Below are 22,042 nucleotides of genomic sequence, written 5' to 3'. Positions count from 1 at the left end.
CCTGAGGAAGGGGTTGAAGCTGATCCACTGAGCCTGAGCTGCAGGATGCAGAAACCTCTGCCCAAAACGGGGCTGGCTGGGGGTGCTCGGCTGTTCACCATTAAATAATGCAGCCTGGTTGATTGGGCTGAAAAGTGCTGTGCTGTGGGGTCAGCCTGCTGGGGTTACAGCTCCCTGCTTAGATTGATGATCCTCAAAGGTCGAATTCAGAAAGCAATTCCCTGGTAAAATTGATCCCTCAGAAAACAAAACTTTTGCACAGTGGCAAAGGGCCTGGCAGTGAGAAAAATCAGTGACCCAGGCACAGGCAGGCAAGGTGAACACTGCCTCTGCCTCCTATTGACTCAATTTTCCTTGTTTACACCAATTAGGGAGTGAGGGTCTCCCCTGGGAAGGGCAGTGCTCTATCACAGCTGGCTGGGGGACATCCATGAGCTCCTTCCCTGACCCATCCCATTGGGCAGGAGGGAGCTGGGCTGGCCCAGGAGCTGGTGCTGGGCCCCCAGCCTTCCCCAGCAGCAAGGGAGCAGTGTGTGTAGGAAGGAACAGATCCTTGTGACCCTCCTGTGTGTGCAGGAGCAGAGACTTGTGACCCTCCTGCACCCTCCTTTCTGTGGAGGAGCACACCCTTGTGACCCTCCTGTGCCTCAGCAAGGCCAGGTCCCACTGTGGAGAGGAGGATTTGTAGCTGGAGCCAAATTAATGCTGCATAGGTCTCACTCTCCTGCCCTGGGAGCCAGAAACACCCCAAAATGTCTGCTTGGCTCCTGCCAGGAGCAAGGATGTGCCACATGTGATTGAGGTTGGTTGAGGCTGCCTCAGGCCACCATGGGGACCAGCTGGTGGCCACCCAGGGCTGATGTCCCCTCTGTGACTGGTCTGTGACTCACAGGGTCGAACACTGGAGCCAAGCACCACCCTGCAGCTCATCCCACACTGCAGGGAAAACCAGGGCTGTGACAGTCCCATCCATCCTTGCACCCACTCCCCTGGGGCTCCTAAACCCCCCTGGGATGCTGAGGCTGTGCCCTGGAGCTGCCCCATCCCCTCACCCCATCAGAGCAGGAGGGAGGAGAGCTGCAGCCGCCAGAGCTGTTCCCCCATTCAGGCAGGGCCCAGAGCAGCAGTGGGGAGGCTCTGACCTGCTTTAACCTGCTTTACCACACTATCCCTGCCTGCTTTGCTCTGTCTGCTGCTTCTGAAGCGAGAGAAGGAGGCCAGGCTGTGTGTGGACACTGAATAATTCAGAGGCAGCTCCGCAGCACCCCAGGGCTGGGCAGCGCCTGTGCCACAGCTCAGCCCAAACCCTTCCTCAGCAGAGCCAGAGGGGACCTGCAGCATGTGAAATGCAGCATCCTCGTGGCTGGAGGCACCAGCCAAAGCCACCTCCTTGCCCTGTTTGTGCGCTGGTGGCTCAGTCCCAGAGCAGCAGGGCTGTTGGTGCTGTCAGCCGTGACGCTGCATCTCCACAAAGTGCAGCGTGCTGAGCCTGCCTCTGCTCCCTGAGCCACGTTTTCTCCTTCCCTCCCTTTTCCAGGCTGCAAAATTCCCTCCTCTGCTTGGTCAGACGCAGGGCAGGGTTGTAAAACGGGGAGAGATTGTTCATCCAGCTTATGCTGAGCCTCTGAGCGGGGTTTGCTAGAATTAAGGACAGGGAGGGGAGGGAGAGGAAAGAAAGAAATCATACATGAGGTCAGCTTATCCAGCCATGCGTGAGGAGAGCACGGCAGGGGTGGCCTCAGGGGGTCAGGCAGGTGCCTGGGGAGCTTCTGGGGGGCTCCAAGGGACAGGGGAGAGGCACCAGGAATGGGGGGCATGCACAGCACCAGCACCAGACTCGCAGCTCCAGCCTAATCCAGGCTGTTTATCCCAGTGCAGACAGAGCACCAGGAGCAGCAGGCCATGTTTCCTGTTTCCATGTTTCCTGTTTCCATGTTTCCTGTTTCCATGTTTCCTGTTTCATTCCCTCAGCTCTGCATCTCCTGAGCCCTGTAAAAGGAAGTGCTGCCCCATCAGACTTCCCCACCCCTGCACGGAAGGCACAGCATTACTGTTGTCTAATGCTTCTGCTTCTGAGAGTGTAAATTATTGCACAAAGCAGGGCAAACCGTCAGGCTGGGCTAGGGATGGGCTGTCTGGAATGAAATGAGATGTTTTGGTCCCCAAAGTCTCTGTCTGATGGCCTCAGCTCGGGCCCAGGAGTCACCAGAGCCACGTGTGAGTTATGGGCTCAGGCTCTGCGCTCTGCACAAGTCACCTCCGGAGCCTGAGCAACAGGAATTATTGTGCACAGAGATAATTATTCCCTGCATACTGCACTACAGCTCATTAAAAGTTTCTTAATGTTTGCAAATTGCTGAATAGCGTTTTTAGTTGTTGCCTTCTCTGATGAGGTGGGGACTGGCTGGTGGATGCTGGTGGTGGCTTGTTGTCTGTGTTATTTTGGTCACAGCAGGCTGGGGCTGTGCTGTGTGGAGGGTTTGTGCTGGGCAGCCTCACATCATGGGAGAAAATGTGCACAGAAAATGCTGCTGGCTCTGGCACAGTGCAGAGGGAGCAAGGGCTGAGTGCCACCAGGGCTAGCCCAGCTCCTCCATCCAAAGCCAGACACTGCCTCCAAGTCAAAACCTCCATCTGAGGTCATTACCCAGATTCCTGTAACACCCTGACATGTGGGGGACTCCTTCCTGGAGTCTCAGCTGCAGATGTTGACTTGCCATCAAACACTCTGTGCTCCTCAGCCAGATAGTGGCAGTGAAGTGGATGAGAGGCTGCAGATCTGCCCTGGGTGAGGAGGTGGACACTGAACCCCAGCACCAGATACCTGGGGTACACTGCTGAGTTCAATGAGGTGGACATTGAACCCCAGCACCAGATACCTGGGGTACACTGCTGAGTTCAGTGAGAAAATCCTGCAGGAGCAGCAGGGAAGGGGTGCCCAGCCTGGCCTCAGCACATTTCCAGCACTAGGCTGGAGGCAAGCAGGAGCAGCAACAGCAACACCTGACAGCTCTTCCCTGTCTTCTTCCTCCAGATGTAAATGCAACCTCCACGCCAACCTGTGCACCTTCAAAGAGGGCAGCCTGCAGTGCGAGTGTGAGCACAACACCACGGGCCAGGACTGTGGCAAGTGCAAGAAGAACTTTCGCTCCAGGTCCTGGCGAGCAGGCTCCTACCTGCCTCTCCCCAACGGGTCCCCCAATGCATGTGAGTAACCTGCAGCCCTGTTCTGGGCTGCATCACCCCCACAGAGGGGAGCAGGAACTCATCTTGTCCTTTTCCAGCTCGAATCAGTGCAGGATGCTCAGCTTTCCAGAGGGAAATGGGTTCTTACTCTGTCTTGGTACACAGAGAACTGAAAGGATCTGGTGGATGCAGAGGGGATGTGCTGGCTGCTGGATGTGGAGTGGTGAATCTAGTGATGGTCAAGAGCAGGGATGATGACCTTAGGCTGAGATATAACCACAGCTTCAGGGCAAAGCCGGTTATTGTCCTGTGACAAAGATGGTGTTGAGCACTCTGGGCAGGCTCTGCTCAGCTGCAGGAGTGCTGGCTGCTCTCTGGATGCTGTCTGTGCTTGCTGGTGTCCCCTGCACAGCCCCAGCCTCCTCCACTGCTGCAGGAACACGGCTCTGACAGCGGTGGCAGCACACAGACGAGATGCAGGATGCATTCCCACCAGGAATTGGGGCAGGAGGCACCACAGATGGGCTGGTTCCTCCTGGGCTCCTGTCCACTCCACATTAGCAAACTTGTTTAAATGTCACCAAGCCACAGTGGCCACTCCAGCCTTTCAAGCAGCAGCTTTGAGCATTACCAAAGAGAATCTTTTCTCTCCCTCCCCCCAAATTTTTTTAAAGATTTATGTGCTTTAGGATGATCAAAGCTGAAATTCAGGCTCCGAAGGCCGTGACAGGAATGTTTTGTGTGTGCCAGGGCTGGTAGATGAGCAGGTTCTTTGAAAGGGAGCGAGCTTGTCAGCTCCCACCAAGCGACTGCATTGCTTCAAAGGAGCCTGGGAGAGTTTCTGGTGCTGACAGGCACAGACATGCTGTTCTCTCTCTTTCCCTCCCCTCCATTCCTTGTGTCTCTTCCTATTTCCCTTTTTCCTCTGCTCTTCCTTCTCCCATTCATGTCTCTTCCCATCTGTCATTCAGTCTTCCTCATTCCCACCCAACTCTCTCCGCTGCTTCCTCCTCCCCAAATCAACATCCTCTTCCTCTGCCCCAGCTCTGCTCTTGCTAGCCCTGCCTCTTCCATCACTGTGCTTTATATTCACTCAGAGCTGAGACTTTCCATGATTCATCCACGTGTAACAGCAGGGAGGCCCTTGCGTGTGTTTAGAACCAGACTGGATGCGGCATCAGTGCCATGGTTTAGGTGTTGGCTCATAGGTTGGACTAGATGACCTTTTCCATCCTGTGATTCTGAGATTTTTCAGACCCTAAAGCCTGTCCTTAGCCCAGTGCTCCTGTGTGCTTGTCCTTTGCTGGGCTGTCACAGCAGCCCAAGGAAATGGTTAACAGCAAAACCCACCAGCAAGGACCACGCTGGTTTTCCTTCCCCAGGTGAAAGGCTTGAGATGCCAGGAGCCCAGACAGCGTTGTCTGGCTGTTTCTGTGCTCTGACAAAAGCAGCTTTTAAGCTGTAGCAGCAAACTGATGTGCCTGTGAGCAAGCCCCCACTAATTAGCTGCTGCTCAGTCCCATGGTGTGTGTCTGTGTGATCTTCTGGTGGTGTCCTGCTTCCAGTGACTGGGCTTCCTCTTGTTTTTTGCAGGTGCAGCTGCAGGCTCAGCCTTTGGCAGTAAGTAAAACCCTGACTGAAATGCTGGCATTTAACACCTCGGTGCATGATCCTTGTGGATGTCACTTGGAAAAAAAATATGGTTATTTTCTATCCATTATCATTTTCCAGGCAATAAGTCTTCCCTAATTGTGCCTCATTTTCTGTCTTGTCAAAGAGTCTTATATTTTCTTCCTCTGACTTCAGCAGCCTCATTTTGCCTCTTCCTCTGGCGTGGTTTCCCCCCATGAGGTTCGTTAGTATGGCAGCTGCAAAGGAAATAAAAAAAGACTCTTCAAAATCACCAGTGCTGGCTGTGAAGTCCCCCCTTAACCCCCCAGTGCTGCAGAATTCTGCTCTGAGAAGGAGCTGGGTGTGAATTATTTGGTGTAGAACCCAGTCTGGGTCACCTTGGGCTATCAATAAAAAAGCATCCAGAGTGAGTGTACATCTGTATGTACACGTGTATGCATATGAACAAATGTCTGTGAGGTGTCAGCAGCAAAGGCAGAGCTCAGCAGGGATTTCTGCTGCAAGATTGATGGCAGGAGAGTGCTCCTTATTTAACAAAGCTGGAGGTAGTTTGATATCAAAGAGCCTGGAGTTTTGGGTAAGCAGAAGCCTGGGTTTGAGTGTTGTGGTGCAGAGTGCCCCTCCAGAAGAAACAAATCAGGGAGCTGAATGAATAATGAGTTCTTTGGTTTGCAGGCAAGTGGGAAGAATTGGAAGAGGAATCGTTTCAGGGAAATGCAAATGCAATTAAGAAAAATGCACCTAATAGAAAAGTGGAGGACAGGTTTTCTGGGTTAATGAACCATATTTAGATTTTTAGCAGTTAATTGCTTGAAATTTTCAAATAAAAATTAAAGGTCTCCCTTAAGTAATTTAGGATTTTTAAGAAATAAATGTTTCAACAGCTCAAAATATTCTTCACCTTTGTCTTCAAAACCATTTTGATGACTTTTTTCCCTCCCATTTACAAAGCTTGGCATCCTCAGCACTACTTTTGTTTCCCTGGAAGCCGGGAGGGTGCTGGGAGTGATGTGCAGGAGGAGGACAGGAGGGATTTATGTCCAAGGCCAGTTAAGGAGAGATTATTTAGCCCACATAGGAGACTAGAAGTGACCTAAATTAAGTATTTAAACTAGCTCAGGGCTATTATGAAATTAAGCACGATAATCTGCATGAAGCAGTGGGACAAACAAGGACAGGAGGGCAGCAGGTGTAAGTTAAGCAGGAATTTGTGTCCCAGTGTTATTTTAGTCAGGTTGTTGTGGGGAGCTTTGGGGTAGGATCACTCCTGGCTCCTCGGGGGCTCTGCTGACCTCCAACCACCCCAAAATCTGAAGTGTTCCACTGGAAACAAGGGTGCCAATGGTCCTGGTTGGCTTTGAGGGTGGCAGGTGATTTGGGGAGGGGTGGCAGCAGGGAATGGAGCTCAGCTGGGCATGTGGGCAGTGGGCAGTGGGAGCACAGCCTGGCCTGGCACCTCCCACCCGCTCCTCACCCCATCCCTGCCCAGACGTGCCTTCATCTCCCCCTTTCAGCTTAATTGGCAATTAGTTTATGATGGAGCTGTAAGTATTTAAGCCAATATCTGCACCAAGAGAGTAAGCTGATACAGCCCCAGGCTGCAGCCCCTGCTCACTCACACACACACACACACACACACACACACACACACACACGCACACACACACACGCACGCCCTGGCTGCAATGCCTCATCGAGCGGCGTCGCCTTAATCCTGCCGGTGCCCCAGTTGTGACCACGCTGAGAAATCTGTCACCAGGCCAGGCCAGCAGCAGCAGCAGAAGCCTCAGTGTGTGCAGGCTGGCATGGAAACCCAGCACCCCCCCATAAGTGCCTCCCAACTCTTCTCTTTGCTTGTCAGCGTACGAGCGGCCGCAGCGAGTAAACACGGCAAAAACCACCACGGCTAAAACCACCACGGCTAAAACCACCACTGCAAAAACCACCACTGCAAAAGCCGCCACCACCACCTCAACCACCACCACAGCCACCACCAGCACCCCCCTACCAGCCACCACCACCCAGCCAGGTGGGTGCCATGCTCCCTGCCCTGCTCAGGACCAGGACTCTGCTCCTCGTTCAGCTGCTGTGTTGGTGGCCGTGGGTCTCTGCTCTGTAGGATGATAAAGGGACATGGATAAAAATCACCCTGGCTTGGTTCACCAGGCAGCCCTGTTTTCTCTGGCACAGCTGCTCTCACAGCTCCGTGACAAGCAGGGCAGGAAGGGAATGAAGAGTTTTTTGATCCATGATAAATTTAAACCACGTATTTCTCTGTAAGGAGAGGGGAATTGTACCCCATCCTGCTCTACCCCTGACCTCCTGCCTCTTGCCACCAGACTCAGAGCAGCCCATATGTTTTGCTCTGTCCTTGCTGGTTGTCCCAGTCCTGCAGCAAACCCATGGATGTACTGCAGGTGCAGTTTTCCTGTTGCAGAATTCCAGCATTCCCCAAGTGGCTGCTGTCCAAGCAGGGCTGGAACTCACCCACGTGCCAGAAACATCCTTTCCTAATTTCTGAAATCTCCCAGTGGAGGAAAACTTTTGTCCTTTTTCTGGGGGTTCCTCCTTCCCTCCTCCCCTGAACAAGGAGACAGCAGTTTCTCCTTGTCTTTTGGAAATGAGCAGATAAAACTTAACAGCAGGACATTTTTTTAAGCTGTTCATGGGGGAATTAGACACGCATTCCTCCCTTTGCCATGCTTTCAGGGCCTGATATTTCCCAGGAGGACGTTTTACACCCACAGCATGTTAGTAACAGTCTGTCTGGGGGAGCTGCCAGAAGCCAGTCAAAGGGATGAGGAAGCTTGATTGCATGTTTATGCAAATATAGATATATTCATGGAAGTACCCTGCTTGAGGAGTTAATCAAGGAGCTGAGGGTTTAGGTCCAACTTCCATGGAGTTGGAGTGACCCTGGAAAAAGAGTGCAGAGCTCAGCTCTGTTAGGAAGAGCTCCTTTCCCAGATCCACCTGTGCAGGAGGAGGTGAGCATGGAGCTCACCCATCCCCAGCAGGGCCAGCTGATCACATCCACATCCACACAATGCACTTGGGCTGATCTGATTTTTATCCATGCTCACCTGTAGTGACATTTTAGGGCTATTTTTTGCTGTGTTTGTGTGGGTAGCTGCTTGGTGTGTCTCTTGTATGATTTGCAGTGCTCTGCCTTTGTGGCACCTCTGGCACAGGCAGGATAGTGTCCCTGGGGAGTTGGGGTGCTGGGGGTAACCTCTCCTGCCAGGCTGCTCTGAGGCACCTGAGAGACATCACAGGGTTTATTCCTTCTCCAAAACGTGCTTCCTGGGCAGAGAAAATGTTTTCCTACTGCTTTCATTAACTGATGGCAAGGGACAAAATTAATGAATTGCAGCCCAGCTGCCAGGTTGTTGGCTTGATACAGCCAGGTCTGAATTCCTCATTCCTCACCCATCCAGATCCCCATCTGTGCTTCTGCAGAGCCAGTCCCACCCCAGGATGGTGTCCTGGAGGGGCTGCTCCACACAAGAGGGCAGCCAGGGCCACCAGCAGCTCAAGGAGCTGCTCTTACCTGGGCACCATGAGGGGCTTGATGCCAAAGTCCACTCTGTGCCCCTGACCAGCAACAGGGAACCAAGGCACAGCTAAATTCTGATCTGCTTTTGGCCAGAAATGCTCCCCCTCCATGCAAAACAGAAAGTATTTCTTTAAAACCATGGCATTCCCAAGGGCCTGCAGATCTGATTCACCTGGGCCCCAAGGGGAACACTTTGCGAGAGAGGTGACCCCTTGAACTCCTGGTAGGGCACATTTGCAGGAGCTGACCCCCAAGCAGGGTCAGAATCCCAAAGTGAGATCCTCTGTTGTACCCCCCTTCTGAATTTTAGAAGCTTTAAATCCCTCCTTGCTCTAAAACCAGACAGGGTCAGAACCCCAAAGTGAGATTCTCTGCTGTACCTCCCCTTCTGAATTTTAGGAGCTTTAAAGTCCCTCCTTGTTCTAAAGCCAGACAGGGTCAGAACCCCAAAGTGAGGTACTCTGTTGTAACCCCCCCTTCTGAATTTTAGGAGCTTTCAAATCCCTCCTTGCTCTAAAGCCAGACATTCAAACCAGTCCTGCCATCCCATCCCTGCACTGTTCCACCCTCTAACTGACGCACTGTCTTCTGCCCTCTGAATTTCTGAATTTCTGCTTCCCACCATAAGCAAGCATCATCAGACCAGCCTCTGAGTTTGCTGCCTCAGTGCCCGTGACAGAGCCACAGAACAACCCAGGTATTTGAAGGCAGCAAACCCTGCGTGTTTTTCCCTTCTCCTCCGCACAGCAGTGGGTGCAGCTCGGCAGGAGCAGCGTGGCACGTAGGCTCAGAGGAGTAGATTAGATTTGGGTTGTCTCTGGGTTGCGTGGAGCTGCTAGACATCTGCTTCCTTTGGCTGCTCGTGGTGTTTTCGTGGTCAAGGTGGAGCTGTGGTCGTGCTGCAGGATGTAGGATGCAGGATGCTTTCTGTGCCATACAGGGGGGACAGGGAGGAGATCATGGGCAAGGCATGGGGTCTGCAGGCAGGGGAAGCTGCCAGAGTGGGTAGAAGAAAGAGAAATCACAGGGTTACCCTTAGGAGGATGAATTAAGTGCTGTTCTCCTTTGCCTTCTGCAGTTCTGTTATTTCAAAGCCTTCCTTGAAGCCTGTCAACTTCTTCCTTGCCATTTGTTACATTTTTTCCCATGTTCAAAATAAGCGAAAAAACCCCACCAAAAAACCCAAGTTTTTCCTTTTTAATTTTTTTTTCCTGTTTCAATTTTCCTCCCTGTGGTTCATGGCAGTCTCAGCAGTGACCGTTCACCTCTGGGAAAAACAGGACCAGCCTGAGCCCTTCTGAATTTTAGAAGCTTTAAAATCTGAGCTTTGGGATGCTGGGTGGTCACAAAGAAATTGAGCATGGACAGCCTGGCTTTGGGGAGGTCCTGCAGGAAAGGAATCCCTGAGAAGGATTTTCCAGGCTGCTCCCCCACCTTCTCCAGTGCTGTTTGCCCCAGTGGTTTTTGCTATGAAATGTGACTTCTTGGTTCAATTTATTCCACTTCCTCAGAAGGCCAGCAAGAACAGCAATTTCCATCAGAGCTGCCCCTCGTTTCCCATTTTTATGAAGTGGGTCTGGGGCAAAATGTGTCTCTCTCCCCCTCTCAAAATGTAAAACTGTCCATTATGGCCCAGAGCTACAAAGGGAAAGGTTCTCAGGATAATGAGCATTAATAATTTTCTTGGCTCTGTAAATGCGATTGAGTGGAGGTGTATGTGAATGACTAAAAAGCAAAATGCCTCCAGGGCTGTTTTTTATTGTGACTCTAATTAAACCCTTGCCAATTTGCACAGGGATTTTTTCATATTCTCTTTAACACCGTATTAATATCAATTGGTTTCCACTTTCCAGCTGAAAAGGACAATGTCTATCACCTTCTCTTAGAGCTTGTCATTAAAAAAATAATTTTTTTTTCTTTTTTATTCTGTATTGTTTATCATCCCCTTGATGAAGCTGGGAAATCACATTTCTCTCCTACCCGGGTTTGTCCTTTGAAACTTGGCAAGAATCATGAGATTTTTTTTTTTTCCTCCTCCTCCTTATGTTACCCAACTGGAGCTTGAAATTAATAATATGGCTTTTAAAATTTTTAGTCCCTGGTTTGTTTTCTAGCAAACCTGAAGATGGTTACCAATATTGAGAAGCAGGGGAGGGGGATGGAGCCAGTGGGGGTGAGGGTTTGCAGGGAAACCAAACAAGTGAGCTACACAATTTCTTGCTGCTTCAACTTCTCTGCGGTGGCTGGGAATTCTTTGATTTGTATTTCTGAGGGAGCAGCAGAGCCTGAAGGAGGGTGTGGAGGCTGGGATTGGAAAGCAGGGCTTGGTGGCTCCATCCCAGGTGTGTGTGCTGTTATTTCAGAGCAGAGGGGTGCAGGCTCAGGTGTGAACGCAGAGCAGCTCAGCACACACTGCCCCTCACAGTTCATCCCCCATGGCACAGGGCTGGGTGCTGGATTTGGGGCTCTGACTCCCTGAGGGAATGCTGCAGGGCTTTTGTGGGATCCCAGCTCCCCCAGTAACACCATTTTCTCTTTGATCACTGCAAGACTTCCCTGACTTGTCAGCGGCTGCCCCGCTGCAGGTGGGCTCTCCCCCAGCCAAGGCTGGCCCAGGAGCACCAGGTAGGAGCCACAGGGCTGAGCTGTGTCCTGCCAGCAAGAACCAGCTCAAAGAATCCTGTAGTTTCTAGCTCTGCATCTGTGTTTTCCATGGCTCTCTCCTCCTCCTGCCCAGCAAGGAGCTCGGGGCTGGTCTGTGCCCTGCATGCACTGGGCTGAGCCTCAGGGTTCAGTCTGTACATGAGAGATGAGCAGGGTGAGTGGTGGAAGGGATTGTTCACAGCTTGCTGCTGGTGTGAACGGAGAGGATCATGGAAATGCTGTCATCTCCCGAGGCTGGAGCCTGTTTGTAGAGCAGAATCTCCCTGTGAGTGGATAGGCCTGTGCTGCTCAGATCCTTCTGATGCATTTCCTGGCTCAGGCTCCTCTGTGGCTGCCTGAGGTGCTCTGGGTGGGAGCCCTGGGAGGTTTTTCTCTGGCTGGAGAGAGAAATTTGAGGCTGAAGCTGCTCCTCCTCAGGGTTCCCACCACACACACGCTCTGGTAGCTGCCCTTGTGCTCAGCTCCCCTTTCCCACCCCATGTAGCTCACTCAGCTGTAGCTTTAGCATCCCTCCTGTGCAGATCACGGCATCCTGGGCCTGTGTGGGCTCACAGAGAGGCAGAGCTGCTTCTGCTGCAGTGACAAGGGATGGAGCCACACCGAGGGGCCAGCAGTGCTGACAGCCTTGGCAGTGCTCTGCTCTGCTCTCTGTGCCTGGGCAGTGCCAGGACCACGTGCCAACACTCAGCTGCCCAGCAGCTCCCACACCCTCCCCTTAGGAATATTTTTCCTGCCTCTCCTCACACTTATAGATGCTAAATTTGAGGGGAGTTTGTCTCTCCTTCCTGCTTCAGCACATCCTCAACAGATACAGCTCCAGTGACCCGGCCTAGACACTGCCTAGAGCTCCCAGTGTCCCTTTGCCACCTTGCTAAGCAAACCAGAGGGGATCTGTTTTAAATGTGATGTTCTCTCTGATGACCCACCAAACACAGCAGCACTTGGAGAGAAGCTGAAGCCACCAGAGCCTCCCGAGAGCATGAGAGGTAAGGCCAGGCCTGTCCCCAAGTGGGACAGGGCAGGTTTGTCCCTCAGGGCCACAGGCCAGGACACCCAGCTGTCCTCAGCACAACCCCTATTGTACAATCTCCTACTCAGAGCGTCCAGCTCTGCTCATCCAGCCCCAGGGAGGCCTTTTTGGGCTGTTTGGGGCCAAGGAAAGCCATGGAGACCAGCAGGGCTCACAGCAGCTTCAGGGATGGTGTTGGGAGCAGGAACGGGTGCACCCTGACCATGGCTGAGCCCATGGGGAGCAGAGCCACCTCCTGCCACCACTGTCACTGTGAGGCTGTGACCAAGACAGGTGGCTGGAGCTGGCCACCCAGCACTTGCAAGGGCACAAACTCCACAAAAAATCCAATGGATTCAGAACCCACTTCCAAACACCCCGTGGGACCTCAGTGTTGCTCAGCCTGGGCCTTGAGAAAGCACAAAAAGGCTTGGTGGCCTTTACCCCCAGTGCTGGGGCATTCTGTGTGGACAGCACAGTCCCCAGTCAGCCCATTCCAGCCGGGACAGCCCTTTTCCCTGAGGGAACAGGGTAACATGGCCCTGGAGCCCCCTCCCAGCACAGCTCTCAGACCTGTTCTATCCTCCAGCGGCTCCGAAGAGCAAACCAGGGCGCACAGCACACTCTGCAGGCAAGAAGCACAAGAAAAAGACAGGTATGTGCTGCTGGGGAAGGGCCAAGCTGGAGCAGCACCTGCTCTGCAGGACCCTCCAGCAACCCCTGCCAGATGCCACCTCCGTAGCACTCGTCCTCCTCACAGAGTTTGGGTGCCAGCTGGCCTGACCTCTGTGGCCAGTAGAAAATGGTTTGTAAACTGCAGATCCTCATCCCAAACCACCCCACCAAGCACCCATAAAGGGGGCACGTGTGAGTAGCTGCTCCCAGCTCTGCAGCAGTGTTGTGCATTGTGTTATCCATGCATTGAGTGTTTCATGCATCAAACTTTGAGGAGGGGCGGGGAAGAAGAGAAATGTAGCTGCTACCAGGATGCATAAATGGATGCCAGTGCTGCCAGCACGGTGCTCTTGGCTTGGCATTGTTCTTGTGGCAGGGGAGGACACGGGGTGCTGCTAAGCTGTGGGAAAAAGCCTTTCTCTGATTTTTCTCAAGCATCCTCAAAGAGCTCAAAACTCATCCGGCTCAAACCAAACTCCGGCCCAGTGGCTCCCATTGAAACTTACAAAGGTAAGCGGAGGGAGGGAGGAGCTCCAGGGCTCCCTGACCTCACTCAGGTGATGTGGTCCTGCAGAATCAGACATGGAGAAGGTGGGGAGGGTCTGTCTGAGTCGTGGGTAGCTGTAGGCTGTGTGTAGCAGTGCTTCCCTGGTCTGAAACAACACCTGGGAATTGCAGCAGGCAGTGTTTGAGCTGAAATTCTTTGGATATCAGTTGATGAAGAAGAAATTACTTCACAGAGATCACAAGAGACTCTCAGCTCCTCCTCAGGCAGCTGTGAACCATGGGGAAACCTCTGCCCTGCCCCTTCTTCCCTGGTCATCATGTCATTGAGCACATCTCCTCCTCCAGCTGCATGTGCATGCCAGCCCACACCCTTCCCTGCCACCCCTCTGCCATCCTTCAATGTTTAACGTTCTGTTTGGAACACAGCCCCAGCTCCAAAGGCTCTGAGAGCTCAGACCTGGCTGAGGCTGTTTCTGCTCATGTTATCCCCTGCCCTTGCTGGCTGGGAACCTCCTGACCAGGCCAGCTGGGCCACAAGTCCTGTTCTGAGTTGCACATCTTACTATATAAACTCAAATATCTATAAACTCAAATATCTACAAACTCCCAGTAACATCCAGCGCCCAGATCTGACACTGCAGGCTGTCACCGACCCAAGCCATGGTAACAAAAAGCAAACACAAGAAGCACAAAATCCAATCTCCCTGAGTACAAGTTCACCCACAGATTGTTTTCTAACACGTGCCCACAGCTGAGAGAGATCAGCCCTGGGGATGGGAGTACTTGGCCAAGTGATGGTGGCATCTCCCACCCCACCAGCAGCCTTTACAAGCTGTGCTGTGCCAGGCAAGCCCTCCACACACCTGTCCACAGCTGTGGAAGGATCCCACACAAGCCACACTGCCTTGCACAGGCTTATTTTAAACATTTAACCTGAGAGCCCCACCCTTCACAACAGAAAGGTACAACAGGAAGGGGCTGAGAAGGGAGACAGAGGGAAAAGGAGAGGCTGTGAGGTTTTACCTAGACACACAGCAGCTCCATCTCCACCAGAGCACCTCTGCCAGCCCCATCCCACGGGCCAGTCCCCTCTGTTCCCAGTGGGGCAGAGCCTTTGCCAGGGCTCCTCACAGCCTCCCCAGAGCCAACCCAGGCTCTGCTCATTAACAAGGCAGCTGTGTAATTAACACCTGACTCCCCTCCACATGCAGTTTCTGAAAGAAATCACGTCCTGGGATTGCAGGGGGCTGGCTCCTGCCCGTCCACACCCCAAGATCACAGGGCCCTGCCCCTGCTCTGCTCTCTGAGTGATGATTTCCAGCCCGATCCCCCCATGGTGGTGGAGAGTTGTGTGCCCTCCTCCTGCCCAGCACATCCCAGCCCTGCTCTGGCAGTGGCCATGGCATTCCCTCAGGCAGTGAGGGACCCTCCACAGTGGCTCCCAGCACAAAGGAAGCCACTCCAGCCCCAGCTGTCCCCTGCTCTCCTCCCCAGACTGCGAGTGCTACGGCCACTCCAACCGCTGCAGCTACATCGACTTCCTGAACGTGGTGACCTGCGTGAGCTGCAAGCACAACACGCGGGGCCAGCACTGCCAGCACTGCCGCCTGGGCTTCTACCGCAACAGCTCCGCCGAGCTGGACGACGAGAATGTCTGCATAGGTGAGCAGGGAGAGCAGGGAGAATGTCTGCATAGGTGAGAGCTGGGAGTGTGAGTGTCTGCACAGGTGAGCAGGGAGAGCAGGGAGTGTCTGCATAGGTGACAACTCAGAGAGCAGGGAGAGTGTCTGTGAGTGTCTGCACAGGTGAGCAGGGAGAGAATGTCTGCATAGGTGAGAGCAGGGGATGTCTGCATAGGTGAGAACTGAGAGTCTGGGAGTGTCTGCGTAGGTGAGCAGGGAGAATGTCTGCATAGGTGAGAACAGGGAATGTGTGTGTGTCTGCACAGGTGAGCAGAGAATGCCTGCATAGGTGAGAGCAGGGGATGTCTGCATAGGTGAGAACTGAGAGTCTGGGAGTGTCTGCATAGGTGAGCAGGGAGAATGTCTGCATAGGTGAGCACAGGAAATGTCTGCATAGGTGAGCACAGCCCCAGCTGGGTCCTCGCTCTGTGAATGGGCCTCATTCAGCCCCTCTCTGGAGTGTGTGGGGCCCACCTGCATGCTCTGCAAGGATGGCAGCTGGTACAGTCTCTGCAACCTGCCAAGGCATCTCTTCCCTGAAAACAAAGCCTAAAAATTAGAATCACAGTTTGGGTTGAAAGATATCTAGTTCCACCCCCTGCCATGGGCAGGGACAGCTTCACTATCCCAGGCTGCTTCAAGCCCTGTCCAACCTGGCCTTAGACTCTTCCGGGGATCCAGGGGCAGCCACAGCTTCTCTGGGCACCCTGTGCCTCACAGTAAAAAGCCTTTCTGACTGAATTCAGATGCCTTGCTCAGCCAGGAAGGGCTCAGCTCCAAAGAGGGGTGGCCTTTGCCCCTGTGGCTCTTTGCACTGTTTGGTCCTCTCAGGCCAACGTGTCCTCCCAGCCCCTTGTTCTCTAAGCTCTCCTCCACAGCACATCTCCAGACCTCCCCAAAGCCCCCAGCCCCTCCCTCAGGGAGCTGCATGCACAGAAGCCCAGGCAGGACAGGCTCTGACCCTCCTGTCTTTGGCCAGAATGTAACTGCAACCAGATCGGCTCCATGCACGACCGCTGCAACGAGACCGGCTACTGTGAGTGCAGGGAAGGCGCCATGGGGCCCAAGTGTGACGACTGCCTGCCCAACTACTACTGGAGACAGGGCTGCTTCCGTGAGTACCCCCCTGCAGGGCCAGCCAGCTCAGAGGGGCCTCCAAACAGCAGCAGCACCTCCAGCACTGCTGGCTCGGGTGCCTCGTGATGCTCGGGGTGCAGGGGGAGCAGGTTCCGGCCATTCCTCCCAAATCTAAAATTATTTTATGTCTTTGGCCATGGAAAAGCTATAGCTTTATAGCTATATAAAGTTATATGGATATATAGCTTTATAGCTTTGCACCCCTCCACTGCATTCTGCTGGCCTTGGAGCTGCTCTAGTCTGGTATTTGCGGGGTTCACAGATGAACCCAGATGAAGGAAGGAAGAATCTGACTCCATGTTCTTAGAAGGCTAATTTATTATTTTATTATCCATACTATATTGAAGAATACTATATTAAAACTATACTAAAGGATACAGACAGAAGACCTAAATCTGACTCCATGTTCTTAAAAGGCTAATTTATTATTTTATGATCTATATTATATTAAAGAATACTATACTAAAACTATACTAAAGGATATAGACAGAAGGTCTAAATCTGTTCTTAGAAGGCTAATTTATTATTTTATGATCTATATTATATTAAAGAATACTATACTAGAACTATACTAAAGAATACAGAAAGGATACAGACAGAAGTTTAAAAGATACTACTGAAAAACTTATGACTCTCCAGAGCCTCAACACAGCTGGCTGCAATTGATCAAAAAGTAAAAACAATTCACATGAAACCAATGAAACAACCACCTGTGGGTAAACAATGTCCAATCACATTCCAAAGCAGGGAAAAACAGGAGAAGCAAATCAGATAATTATTGTTTTCATTTTTTCTCTGAGGCTTCTCAGCTTCCCAGGAGAGAAATCCTGGGCAAGGGGATTTTTCAGAAAATATGACGGTGACACTCTAGTGCTGGGAGGGCTGGATAATTTAACCCTTAGGAGCTAAAACCTAATTCCTGCAGCAGCCAAGGGGTTTAACCCTGTAGGGTAATGCCTGCACCTCTTTCCCTGCAGCAGGATAATTTAACCCCTAGGAGCGAAATCCTGCAGCAGCCAAGGGGTTTAACCCTATAGGGTAATGCCTGCACCTCTCCCTCTCACCCTGCAGTGGGATAATTTAACCCCTAGGAGCTAAAATCTAATTCCTGCTAGCCAAGAGTTTTAACTCTCCAGGTTTAACCCTGCCTGCACCTCTCATCCTGCAGCGGGATAATTTAACCCCTAGGAGCTAAAATATAATTCCTGCAGCAGCCAAAGGGTTTAACCCTGCAGGGTAACACCTGCACCTCTCCCTCTCACCCTGCAGCAGGATAATGTAACCCCTAGGAGCTAAAATCTGATTCCTAGAGCAGCCAAGGGGTTTAACCATGCACCTCTCACTCTGCAGCAGGATAATGTAACCCCTAGGAGCTAAAATCTGATTCCTGCAGCAGCCAAGGGGTTTAACCCCGCAGGATAACCCCTCTCCCTGTCCCCTGCAGCCAACGTGTGCGATGACGAGCTCCTGCTCTGCCAGAACGGCGGCACCTGCTACCAGAACCAGCGCTGCATCTGCCCCGTGGGCTTCAAAGGCGTGCTGTGCCAGCAGTCCCGCTGCGAGGTGGACAAGCAGGACTGTGACGGTGCCCCCGGTGCCCGCGGCAGCCCGGCCGCCCTGGCGCTGGCCATGCTCGCCCTGCAGCTGCCAGGCTGGGTGGATCTCTGAGGCTGCACGGCGAGCCCAGCCCGGGGGCCTGGCGACGCCGAGGTGACGGGTGGCCGTCCCCAGCGCCTCCTCCTCCGCCTTCCTTCACGCTAGGACTTGCACAACGTCTTTGGGGCCACTTTCCAAGCAGAGAGGTACGCAGGGAGCCCGGCGCTGGGTGCTGCCCGGGGGCCGTGCCCGCTGGGGACACGGGGACAGCAGCAGCGACGTTCTGTGTGGGACATGGGGACAGCAGCATCATTCTGTATGGGACACAGGGACAGCATCATTCTGTGTGGGACGTGGCCCGTCTGCCCTCTTGGCACAGGGATCTGTCCTGCCCCGCACAGGGATCTGTCCTGCTCCACACAGGGTGGCCCAGGAGAACAGTGCCGCGATCCGAGGGATGGTTTTTTTAATTCTTACTTTCTTTACTTTGGTATAGGCCGGGGTGGTGTTTTTATTTTCCCTCCTCTCAGCGTCCTGGTTTGGGAGAGCCTGTGGTGACAAGAGCGGAGCCCCAGCGCGCAGGGGACAGGAGGGAGGGGAGAGGGGACTCGGGTCCATCCCTGCTGCAAATCCCACATCCCACCACGGGCCCGGCCTGGCCACGCACATACTGTTGCCTACGACTGTAGTTGCTGCATTGATTTTGTATTTTCATGGCTGGGTTTTGTTTTCTTGCACTGATGGAGAACACGGGGGCCGTGAGGCGTTTGGAGCGTGAGGGGTGCAGCGTCTTATCCACACATGTCCGTATGGTGTACGGGTCAAATTCTTCTTTGGGTAGAGACTTATTTTTGTTTGGATTAAATGTTATAACAGAACCACGACCTAAAGGGACATTTTATCATGAGCATTTGATTCTGGTGTATCCTCCTCCAGTAAAGCAACTATTAATGGCTGCTTGATCACCACGTTTTCCTTTTTGTGTGCACAGTTAATTACAGGTAAAGACTTATTTTTGGATTCATCATGTCCTCTTGTGTTTTCTGAGTCACTACCAAGGTGCACCACATGGTGAGGGAGAGGGGAGGGAGAGAGAGGTTGCTTCATCACTGAGAGCTGTTAATTATTTCTCCTAATTACTTTGCTGAGCCTAGGTTAGACTACTAACTGTAGACAATGAGCAAAGCCTGAGTGATATATTAAGCACTGGTCTTGTGTGAAAAGGCCATTTCCAAATGAGCCTGCAGCAGGAAAAGGCTGGCTAGGGCAGGGATGCTTCTCCATGGGGACCTCAGCTGTCCCAACCCCAGTGCAGCCCCCTCCAGCTGGTGCCATCATGCACCTTTGCAGAAAATGCTGTATTTTAAAGCAACCACAGCCAGTATTTTTAAGCAGCAATATAGAGCTCACAGGAATTATATTAACTCATTAAGGCTCATCAACATGCTCCTGTCTGAGGAGGCATTTACAGCCAAGCACATAAATGAAGGCAGGAGAAACCAGAGACAAGAAAAAAAGTAACTCGGCCAGCTCAATGGGAATGTCATAAGCACAGGAGCCCTTGTGTGGTTATATTTGGATATTTACCAAGCCAGGAGATGATTGAGTGCAGGTTTAGAGGATGGGGACACCCCCAAATCCAGTTTATTCAGTTCTAGGCTGGCTTCTTTGACAGGTGAGCTTTGGAAAAGGAGAGGAAACCCTGAGTTGAAGGTGCAGGATGGATATTGTCACTTCAAAGAGCAGCACACGTTCTAAGCAGGGTTTAACATCACAGAGACAGCACAGGGCTTGGTTAATCCAACATAAAGTAAAAGAGGGTTCAACTCACCCTGATTTGCTCCTTGGGGCACAGGGCTGGCCCCAGCATTGCCTCCCTGGCTTCAGCACAGTTGGTTGCTCTCTGTTGGACACTCACTCTTTGCTTTGTGCTTTCTGACTGCAGCAGAGCTTAAATATGTTACAGCTCTCACAAGTAATAGCAAAGGCTGTAACAAGATCAAGATCTCTAATGGCACTTCTGGAGGGTGAAGCAACATTCTCCTTTGCCTGCACGACTGTTTTTCTCTAGAATATTAGATTAAGCAACAGAAAATTTACTACTTCATAAAGCCAGCCAAACTCTGCACCCAGCAGATTCCCTGCAAACACACACTTTTATTGCAGGAACCTGCCAAGCAGCAGCACCAAATTCCTGTAGAAAATAACCTCAGAGGGGCACAGCAAAGCTCAAACCAGCCCAGGAATGAAGGCTGCTGAAAACTACACTTGACCTTTCTGGGTTTGGGGCTTTTTTCTTGGTGGGTTGGGTATTGGCTGTTTGGCTTTGGGGTTTTAGAGTCACACGTGCTGTGGAACTTGGAATCACACAATGCAAGGCAGAAGAGAAACTCTCTCCCACAAAACTCACACTTAGTGTTCAAGAAAACAATTTAAACCTTCTGAGATCTTCAGCACTGAAGACCCATTAACTGCAGCATCTGTTAGCAGGGTGTCTGCACAAAGAGAACAGAGCATCATTGAAACAACACAGGGAAACCATCACTGCAAGTACCCACAGATCCCAAAGTTCATCTCCAAGGCAGAAGTTTTGTACATCAGTTATTGCTTCCAGATGCGAGAAGTTGTCCAATGAGCTGGATACTTGTGGAAAGGTTACTCAAAAGGTACTTCTCCTTCTGAGAAAAGCCACTTATGCTCTTTCAAGAGGTTCCATGTGCATCCTGTCACCAGCATTTGATTGGTTTGGAAAAGTTTTTAAATTACACTTCTGTCTGCAAAGAGTGACCTCTCCAAACAGCACAAGTAGAACGTTTGATTTTTCTTGTTTACTTCAAATTCTGCTCAGATTTTAACTATTCAGAGTTCTGATAAATCCAAACAACCAAAAGCCCCAAGGCAACAAAAAACCTTCCTGATGCACATTTGCTCACTTGCCAGGTAAAATGTTAAAGCTACAGTTCCTGGGAGCTGGAGACAGGATGGGGGAAAGAATTCCATTGCCAGTTCCCAGGTATGTTATTTGTTTTTTTTAAAGATGAGGCAGCAGACATCTCATCTGCAAGTGATTCGTGAGGAGCCCTGCAGAGGCTGGAGAGCGAGAGAACCAACACTTTTTAATGGGAATAAAATGGTCTCACTGCCCTGTTCTGCTCTGTAATTTGCTTTCATGAGAAGCCTCAAATGTAAATAAAACAAAGTCTAAAGGAAGAGCTGAATGTTCTTGCTCAGAAATGAGAGCAGAGCTGGGTTTTGGAGAGCTTTGTATCCACATCTTCTCAGCCCTTCTGGCTGGGAGCTGGAGAGTTTGGCCACGATCAGACAGAAAATGGCTAAAAAATCACATCCTGATTTGAGACGCAGAGAAAAGCTTCAGACCCTCCTGAAGGCTCCTTTGGCTTTTTGATTCTCAAGGTGTTCTAACAACTTTCACTGCAGGGTGAAACGTGTGAGGAAAGCCTAAACCCACCCATTTTCACCATGTAACTGCCAGCAACAATAGCAGGCTCCAAAAGCTCCATCCTGACCCCACTCTGTGTCACTGCAGGGGTTAAAATAGAGGGGAAAACGATGGGTTTCTCATCCTGACCACACTCTGTGGTTTAACACTGCAGGGGTTAAAATAGAGGGGAAACTGATGGGATTTCTCTGTAGCAAAGGGAGTTCTTGCTTCATGGCACAGTGAAATCAGTGGCAATGCTGCACAGCTGCACCAGGCTATAAAATCAGGTTTTCTGTGTTTTCCCAATACCAGATGTAATGTGCTCTCAGACCACTTTCATTTCTATCATGCTTTTCCTGGGAGTTGGTGGCAAATTAGCCAAGGGCTGAGCAGCAGACAGGTACATATGGCCAGGAGGTCTCATGGCAGTGATATTCAATGTACAAGGCTGCTTAGCTTACATTTATTTGCACTAAAGAATAAGGCACTGGGCTCCTTTCCAAGCAGCTTAAAAAGACAAGAAAGGAGACCCATTGTGGCAAGAGCCTGTATTATATCATTACCATTATAAATTCCATTTACAATCCAGCAGTCATTTCATCCATCATTTATTCATGCACAATGCAGAGAGCATCTTGCAGCTTTAGGACCATGGTTCTGCTCATCCATGGGGCTGCTGTGAATGAACAGCCCAGCTCCAGTTTTGGCTGCTCTGCTCTCTGCCTTCTCTCCACACTTCAGAGACTGCCAAAAAGCAAAAGCCAGTCTAGAATTACTGGAGTTCCATGTTATTTTTCAGGTGTTGTCTGGGAATGTTGTTTAGCCCCAGTTGATGCAGTCACAAGTTTTGTGTTGCTCTGGAAGTCCAGGCTGCTCTGTGCTTGCCCCCATGAGTGTAGCAGGGTGGAGGCTATTCCCATTCCATGGATTAGCAGAAGTGCCTTGCCAGCCTGCAC

The 22,042-nt window shown here is 51.6% G+C and overlaps 1 protein-coding gene across 2 annotated transcripts in view; it reads left to right on the top strand.

Annotated features, from left to right (window-relative positions):
* The window catches only part of NTNG2 (netrin G2), a 49,221-nt gene extending 30,553 nt beyond the window's left edge, over nucleotides 1-18,668 (top strand). The window contains exons 4-14 of one of the 2 annotated variants that reach the window (XM_054284168.1): nucleotides 3,035-3,207; nucleotides 4,780-4,806; nucleotides 6,680-6,847; nucleotides 9,003-9,071; nucleotides 10,925-10,999; nucleotides 11,974-12,024; nucleotides 12,637-12,702; nucleotides 13,158-13,232; nucleotides 14,724-14,891; nucleotides 15,891-16,025; nucleotides 17,493-18,668. In XM_054284168.1, coding sequence (XP_054140143.1) covers nucleotides 3,035-3,207; nucleotides 4,780-4,806; nucleotides 6,680-6,847; nucleotides 9,003-9,071; nucleotides 10,925-10,999; nucleotides 11,974-12,024; nucleotides 12,637-12,702; nucleotides 13,158-13,232; nucleotides 14,724-14,891; nucleotides 15,891-16,025; nucleotides 17,493-17,716 — 1,231 coding nt within the window. In that variant the 3' untranslated portion in view covers nucleotides 17,717-18,668. The remainder of the gene's footprint in view (nucleotides 1-3,034; nucleotides 3,208-4,779; nucleotides 4,807-6,679; nucleotides 6,848-9,002; nucleotides 9,072-10,924; nucleotides 11,000-11,973; nucleotides 12,025-12,636; nucleotides 12,703-13,157; nucleotides 13,233-14,723; nucleotides 14,892-15,890; nucleotides 16,026-17,492) is intronic. The other variant, XM_054284167.1, reaches the window with a different exon arrangement.
* Nucleotides 18,669-22,042: the final 3,374 nt, after the last annotated feature.

This window comes from Melozone crissalis, unplaced genomic scaffold (assembly GCF_028551555.1).
Source record: "Melozone crissalis strain CALT ecotype California unplaced genomic scaffold, PUWL_Pcris_2 ptg000041l_1, whole genome shotgun sequence".
Taxonomy (NCBI): Eukaryota; Metazoa; Chordata; class Aves; order Passeriformes; family Passerellidae; genus Melozone; species Melozone crissalis.
This window is presented reverse-complemented; position numbering and strand designations above follow the sequence as displayed.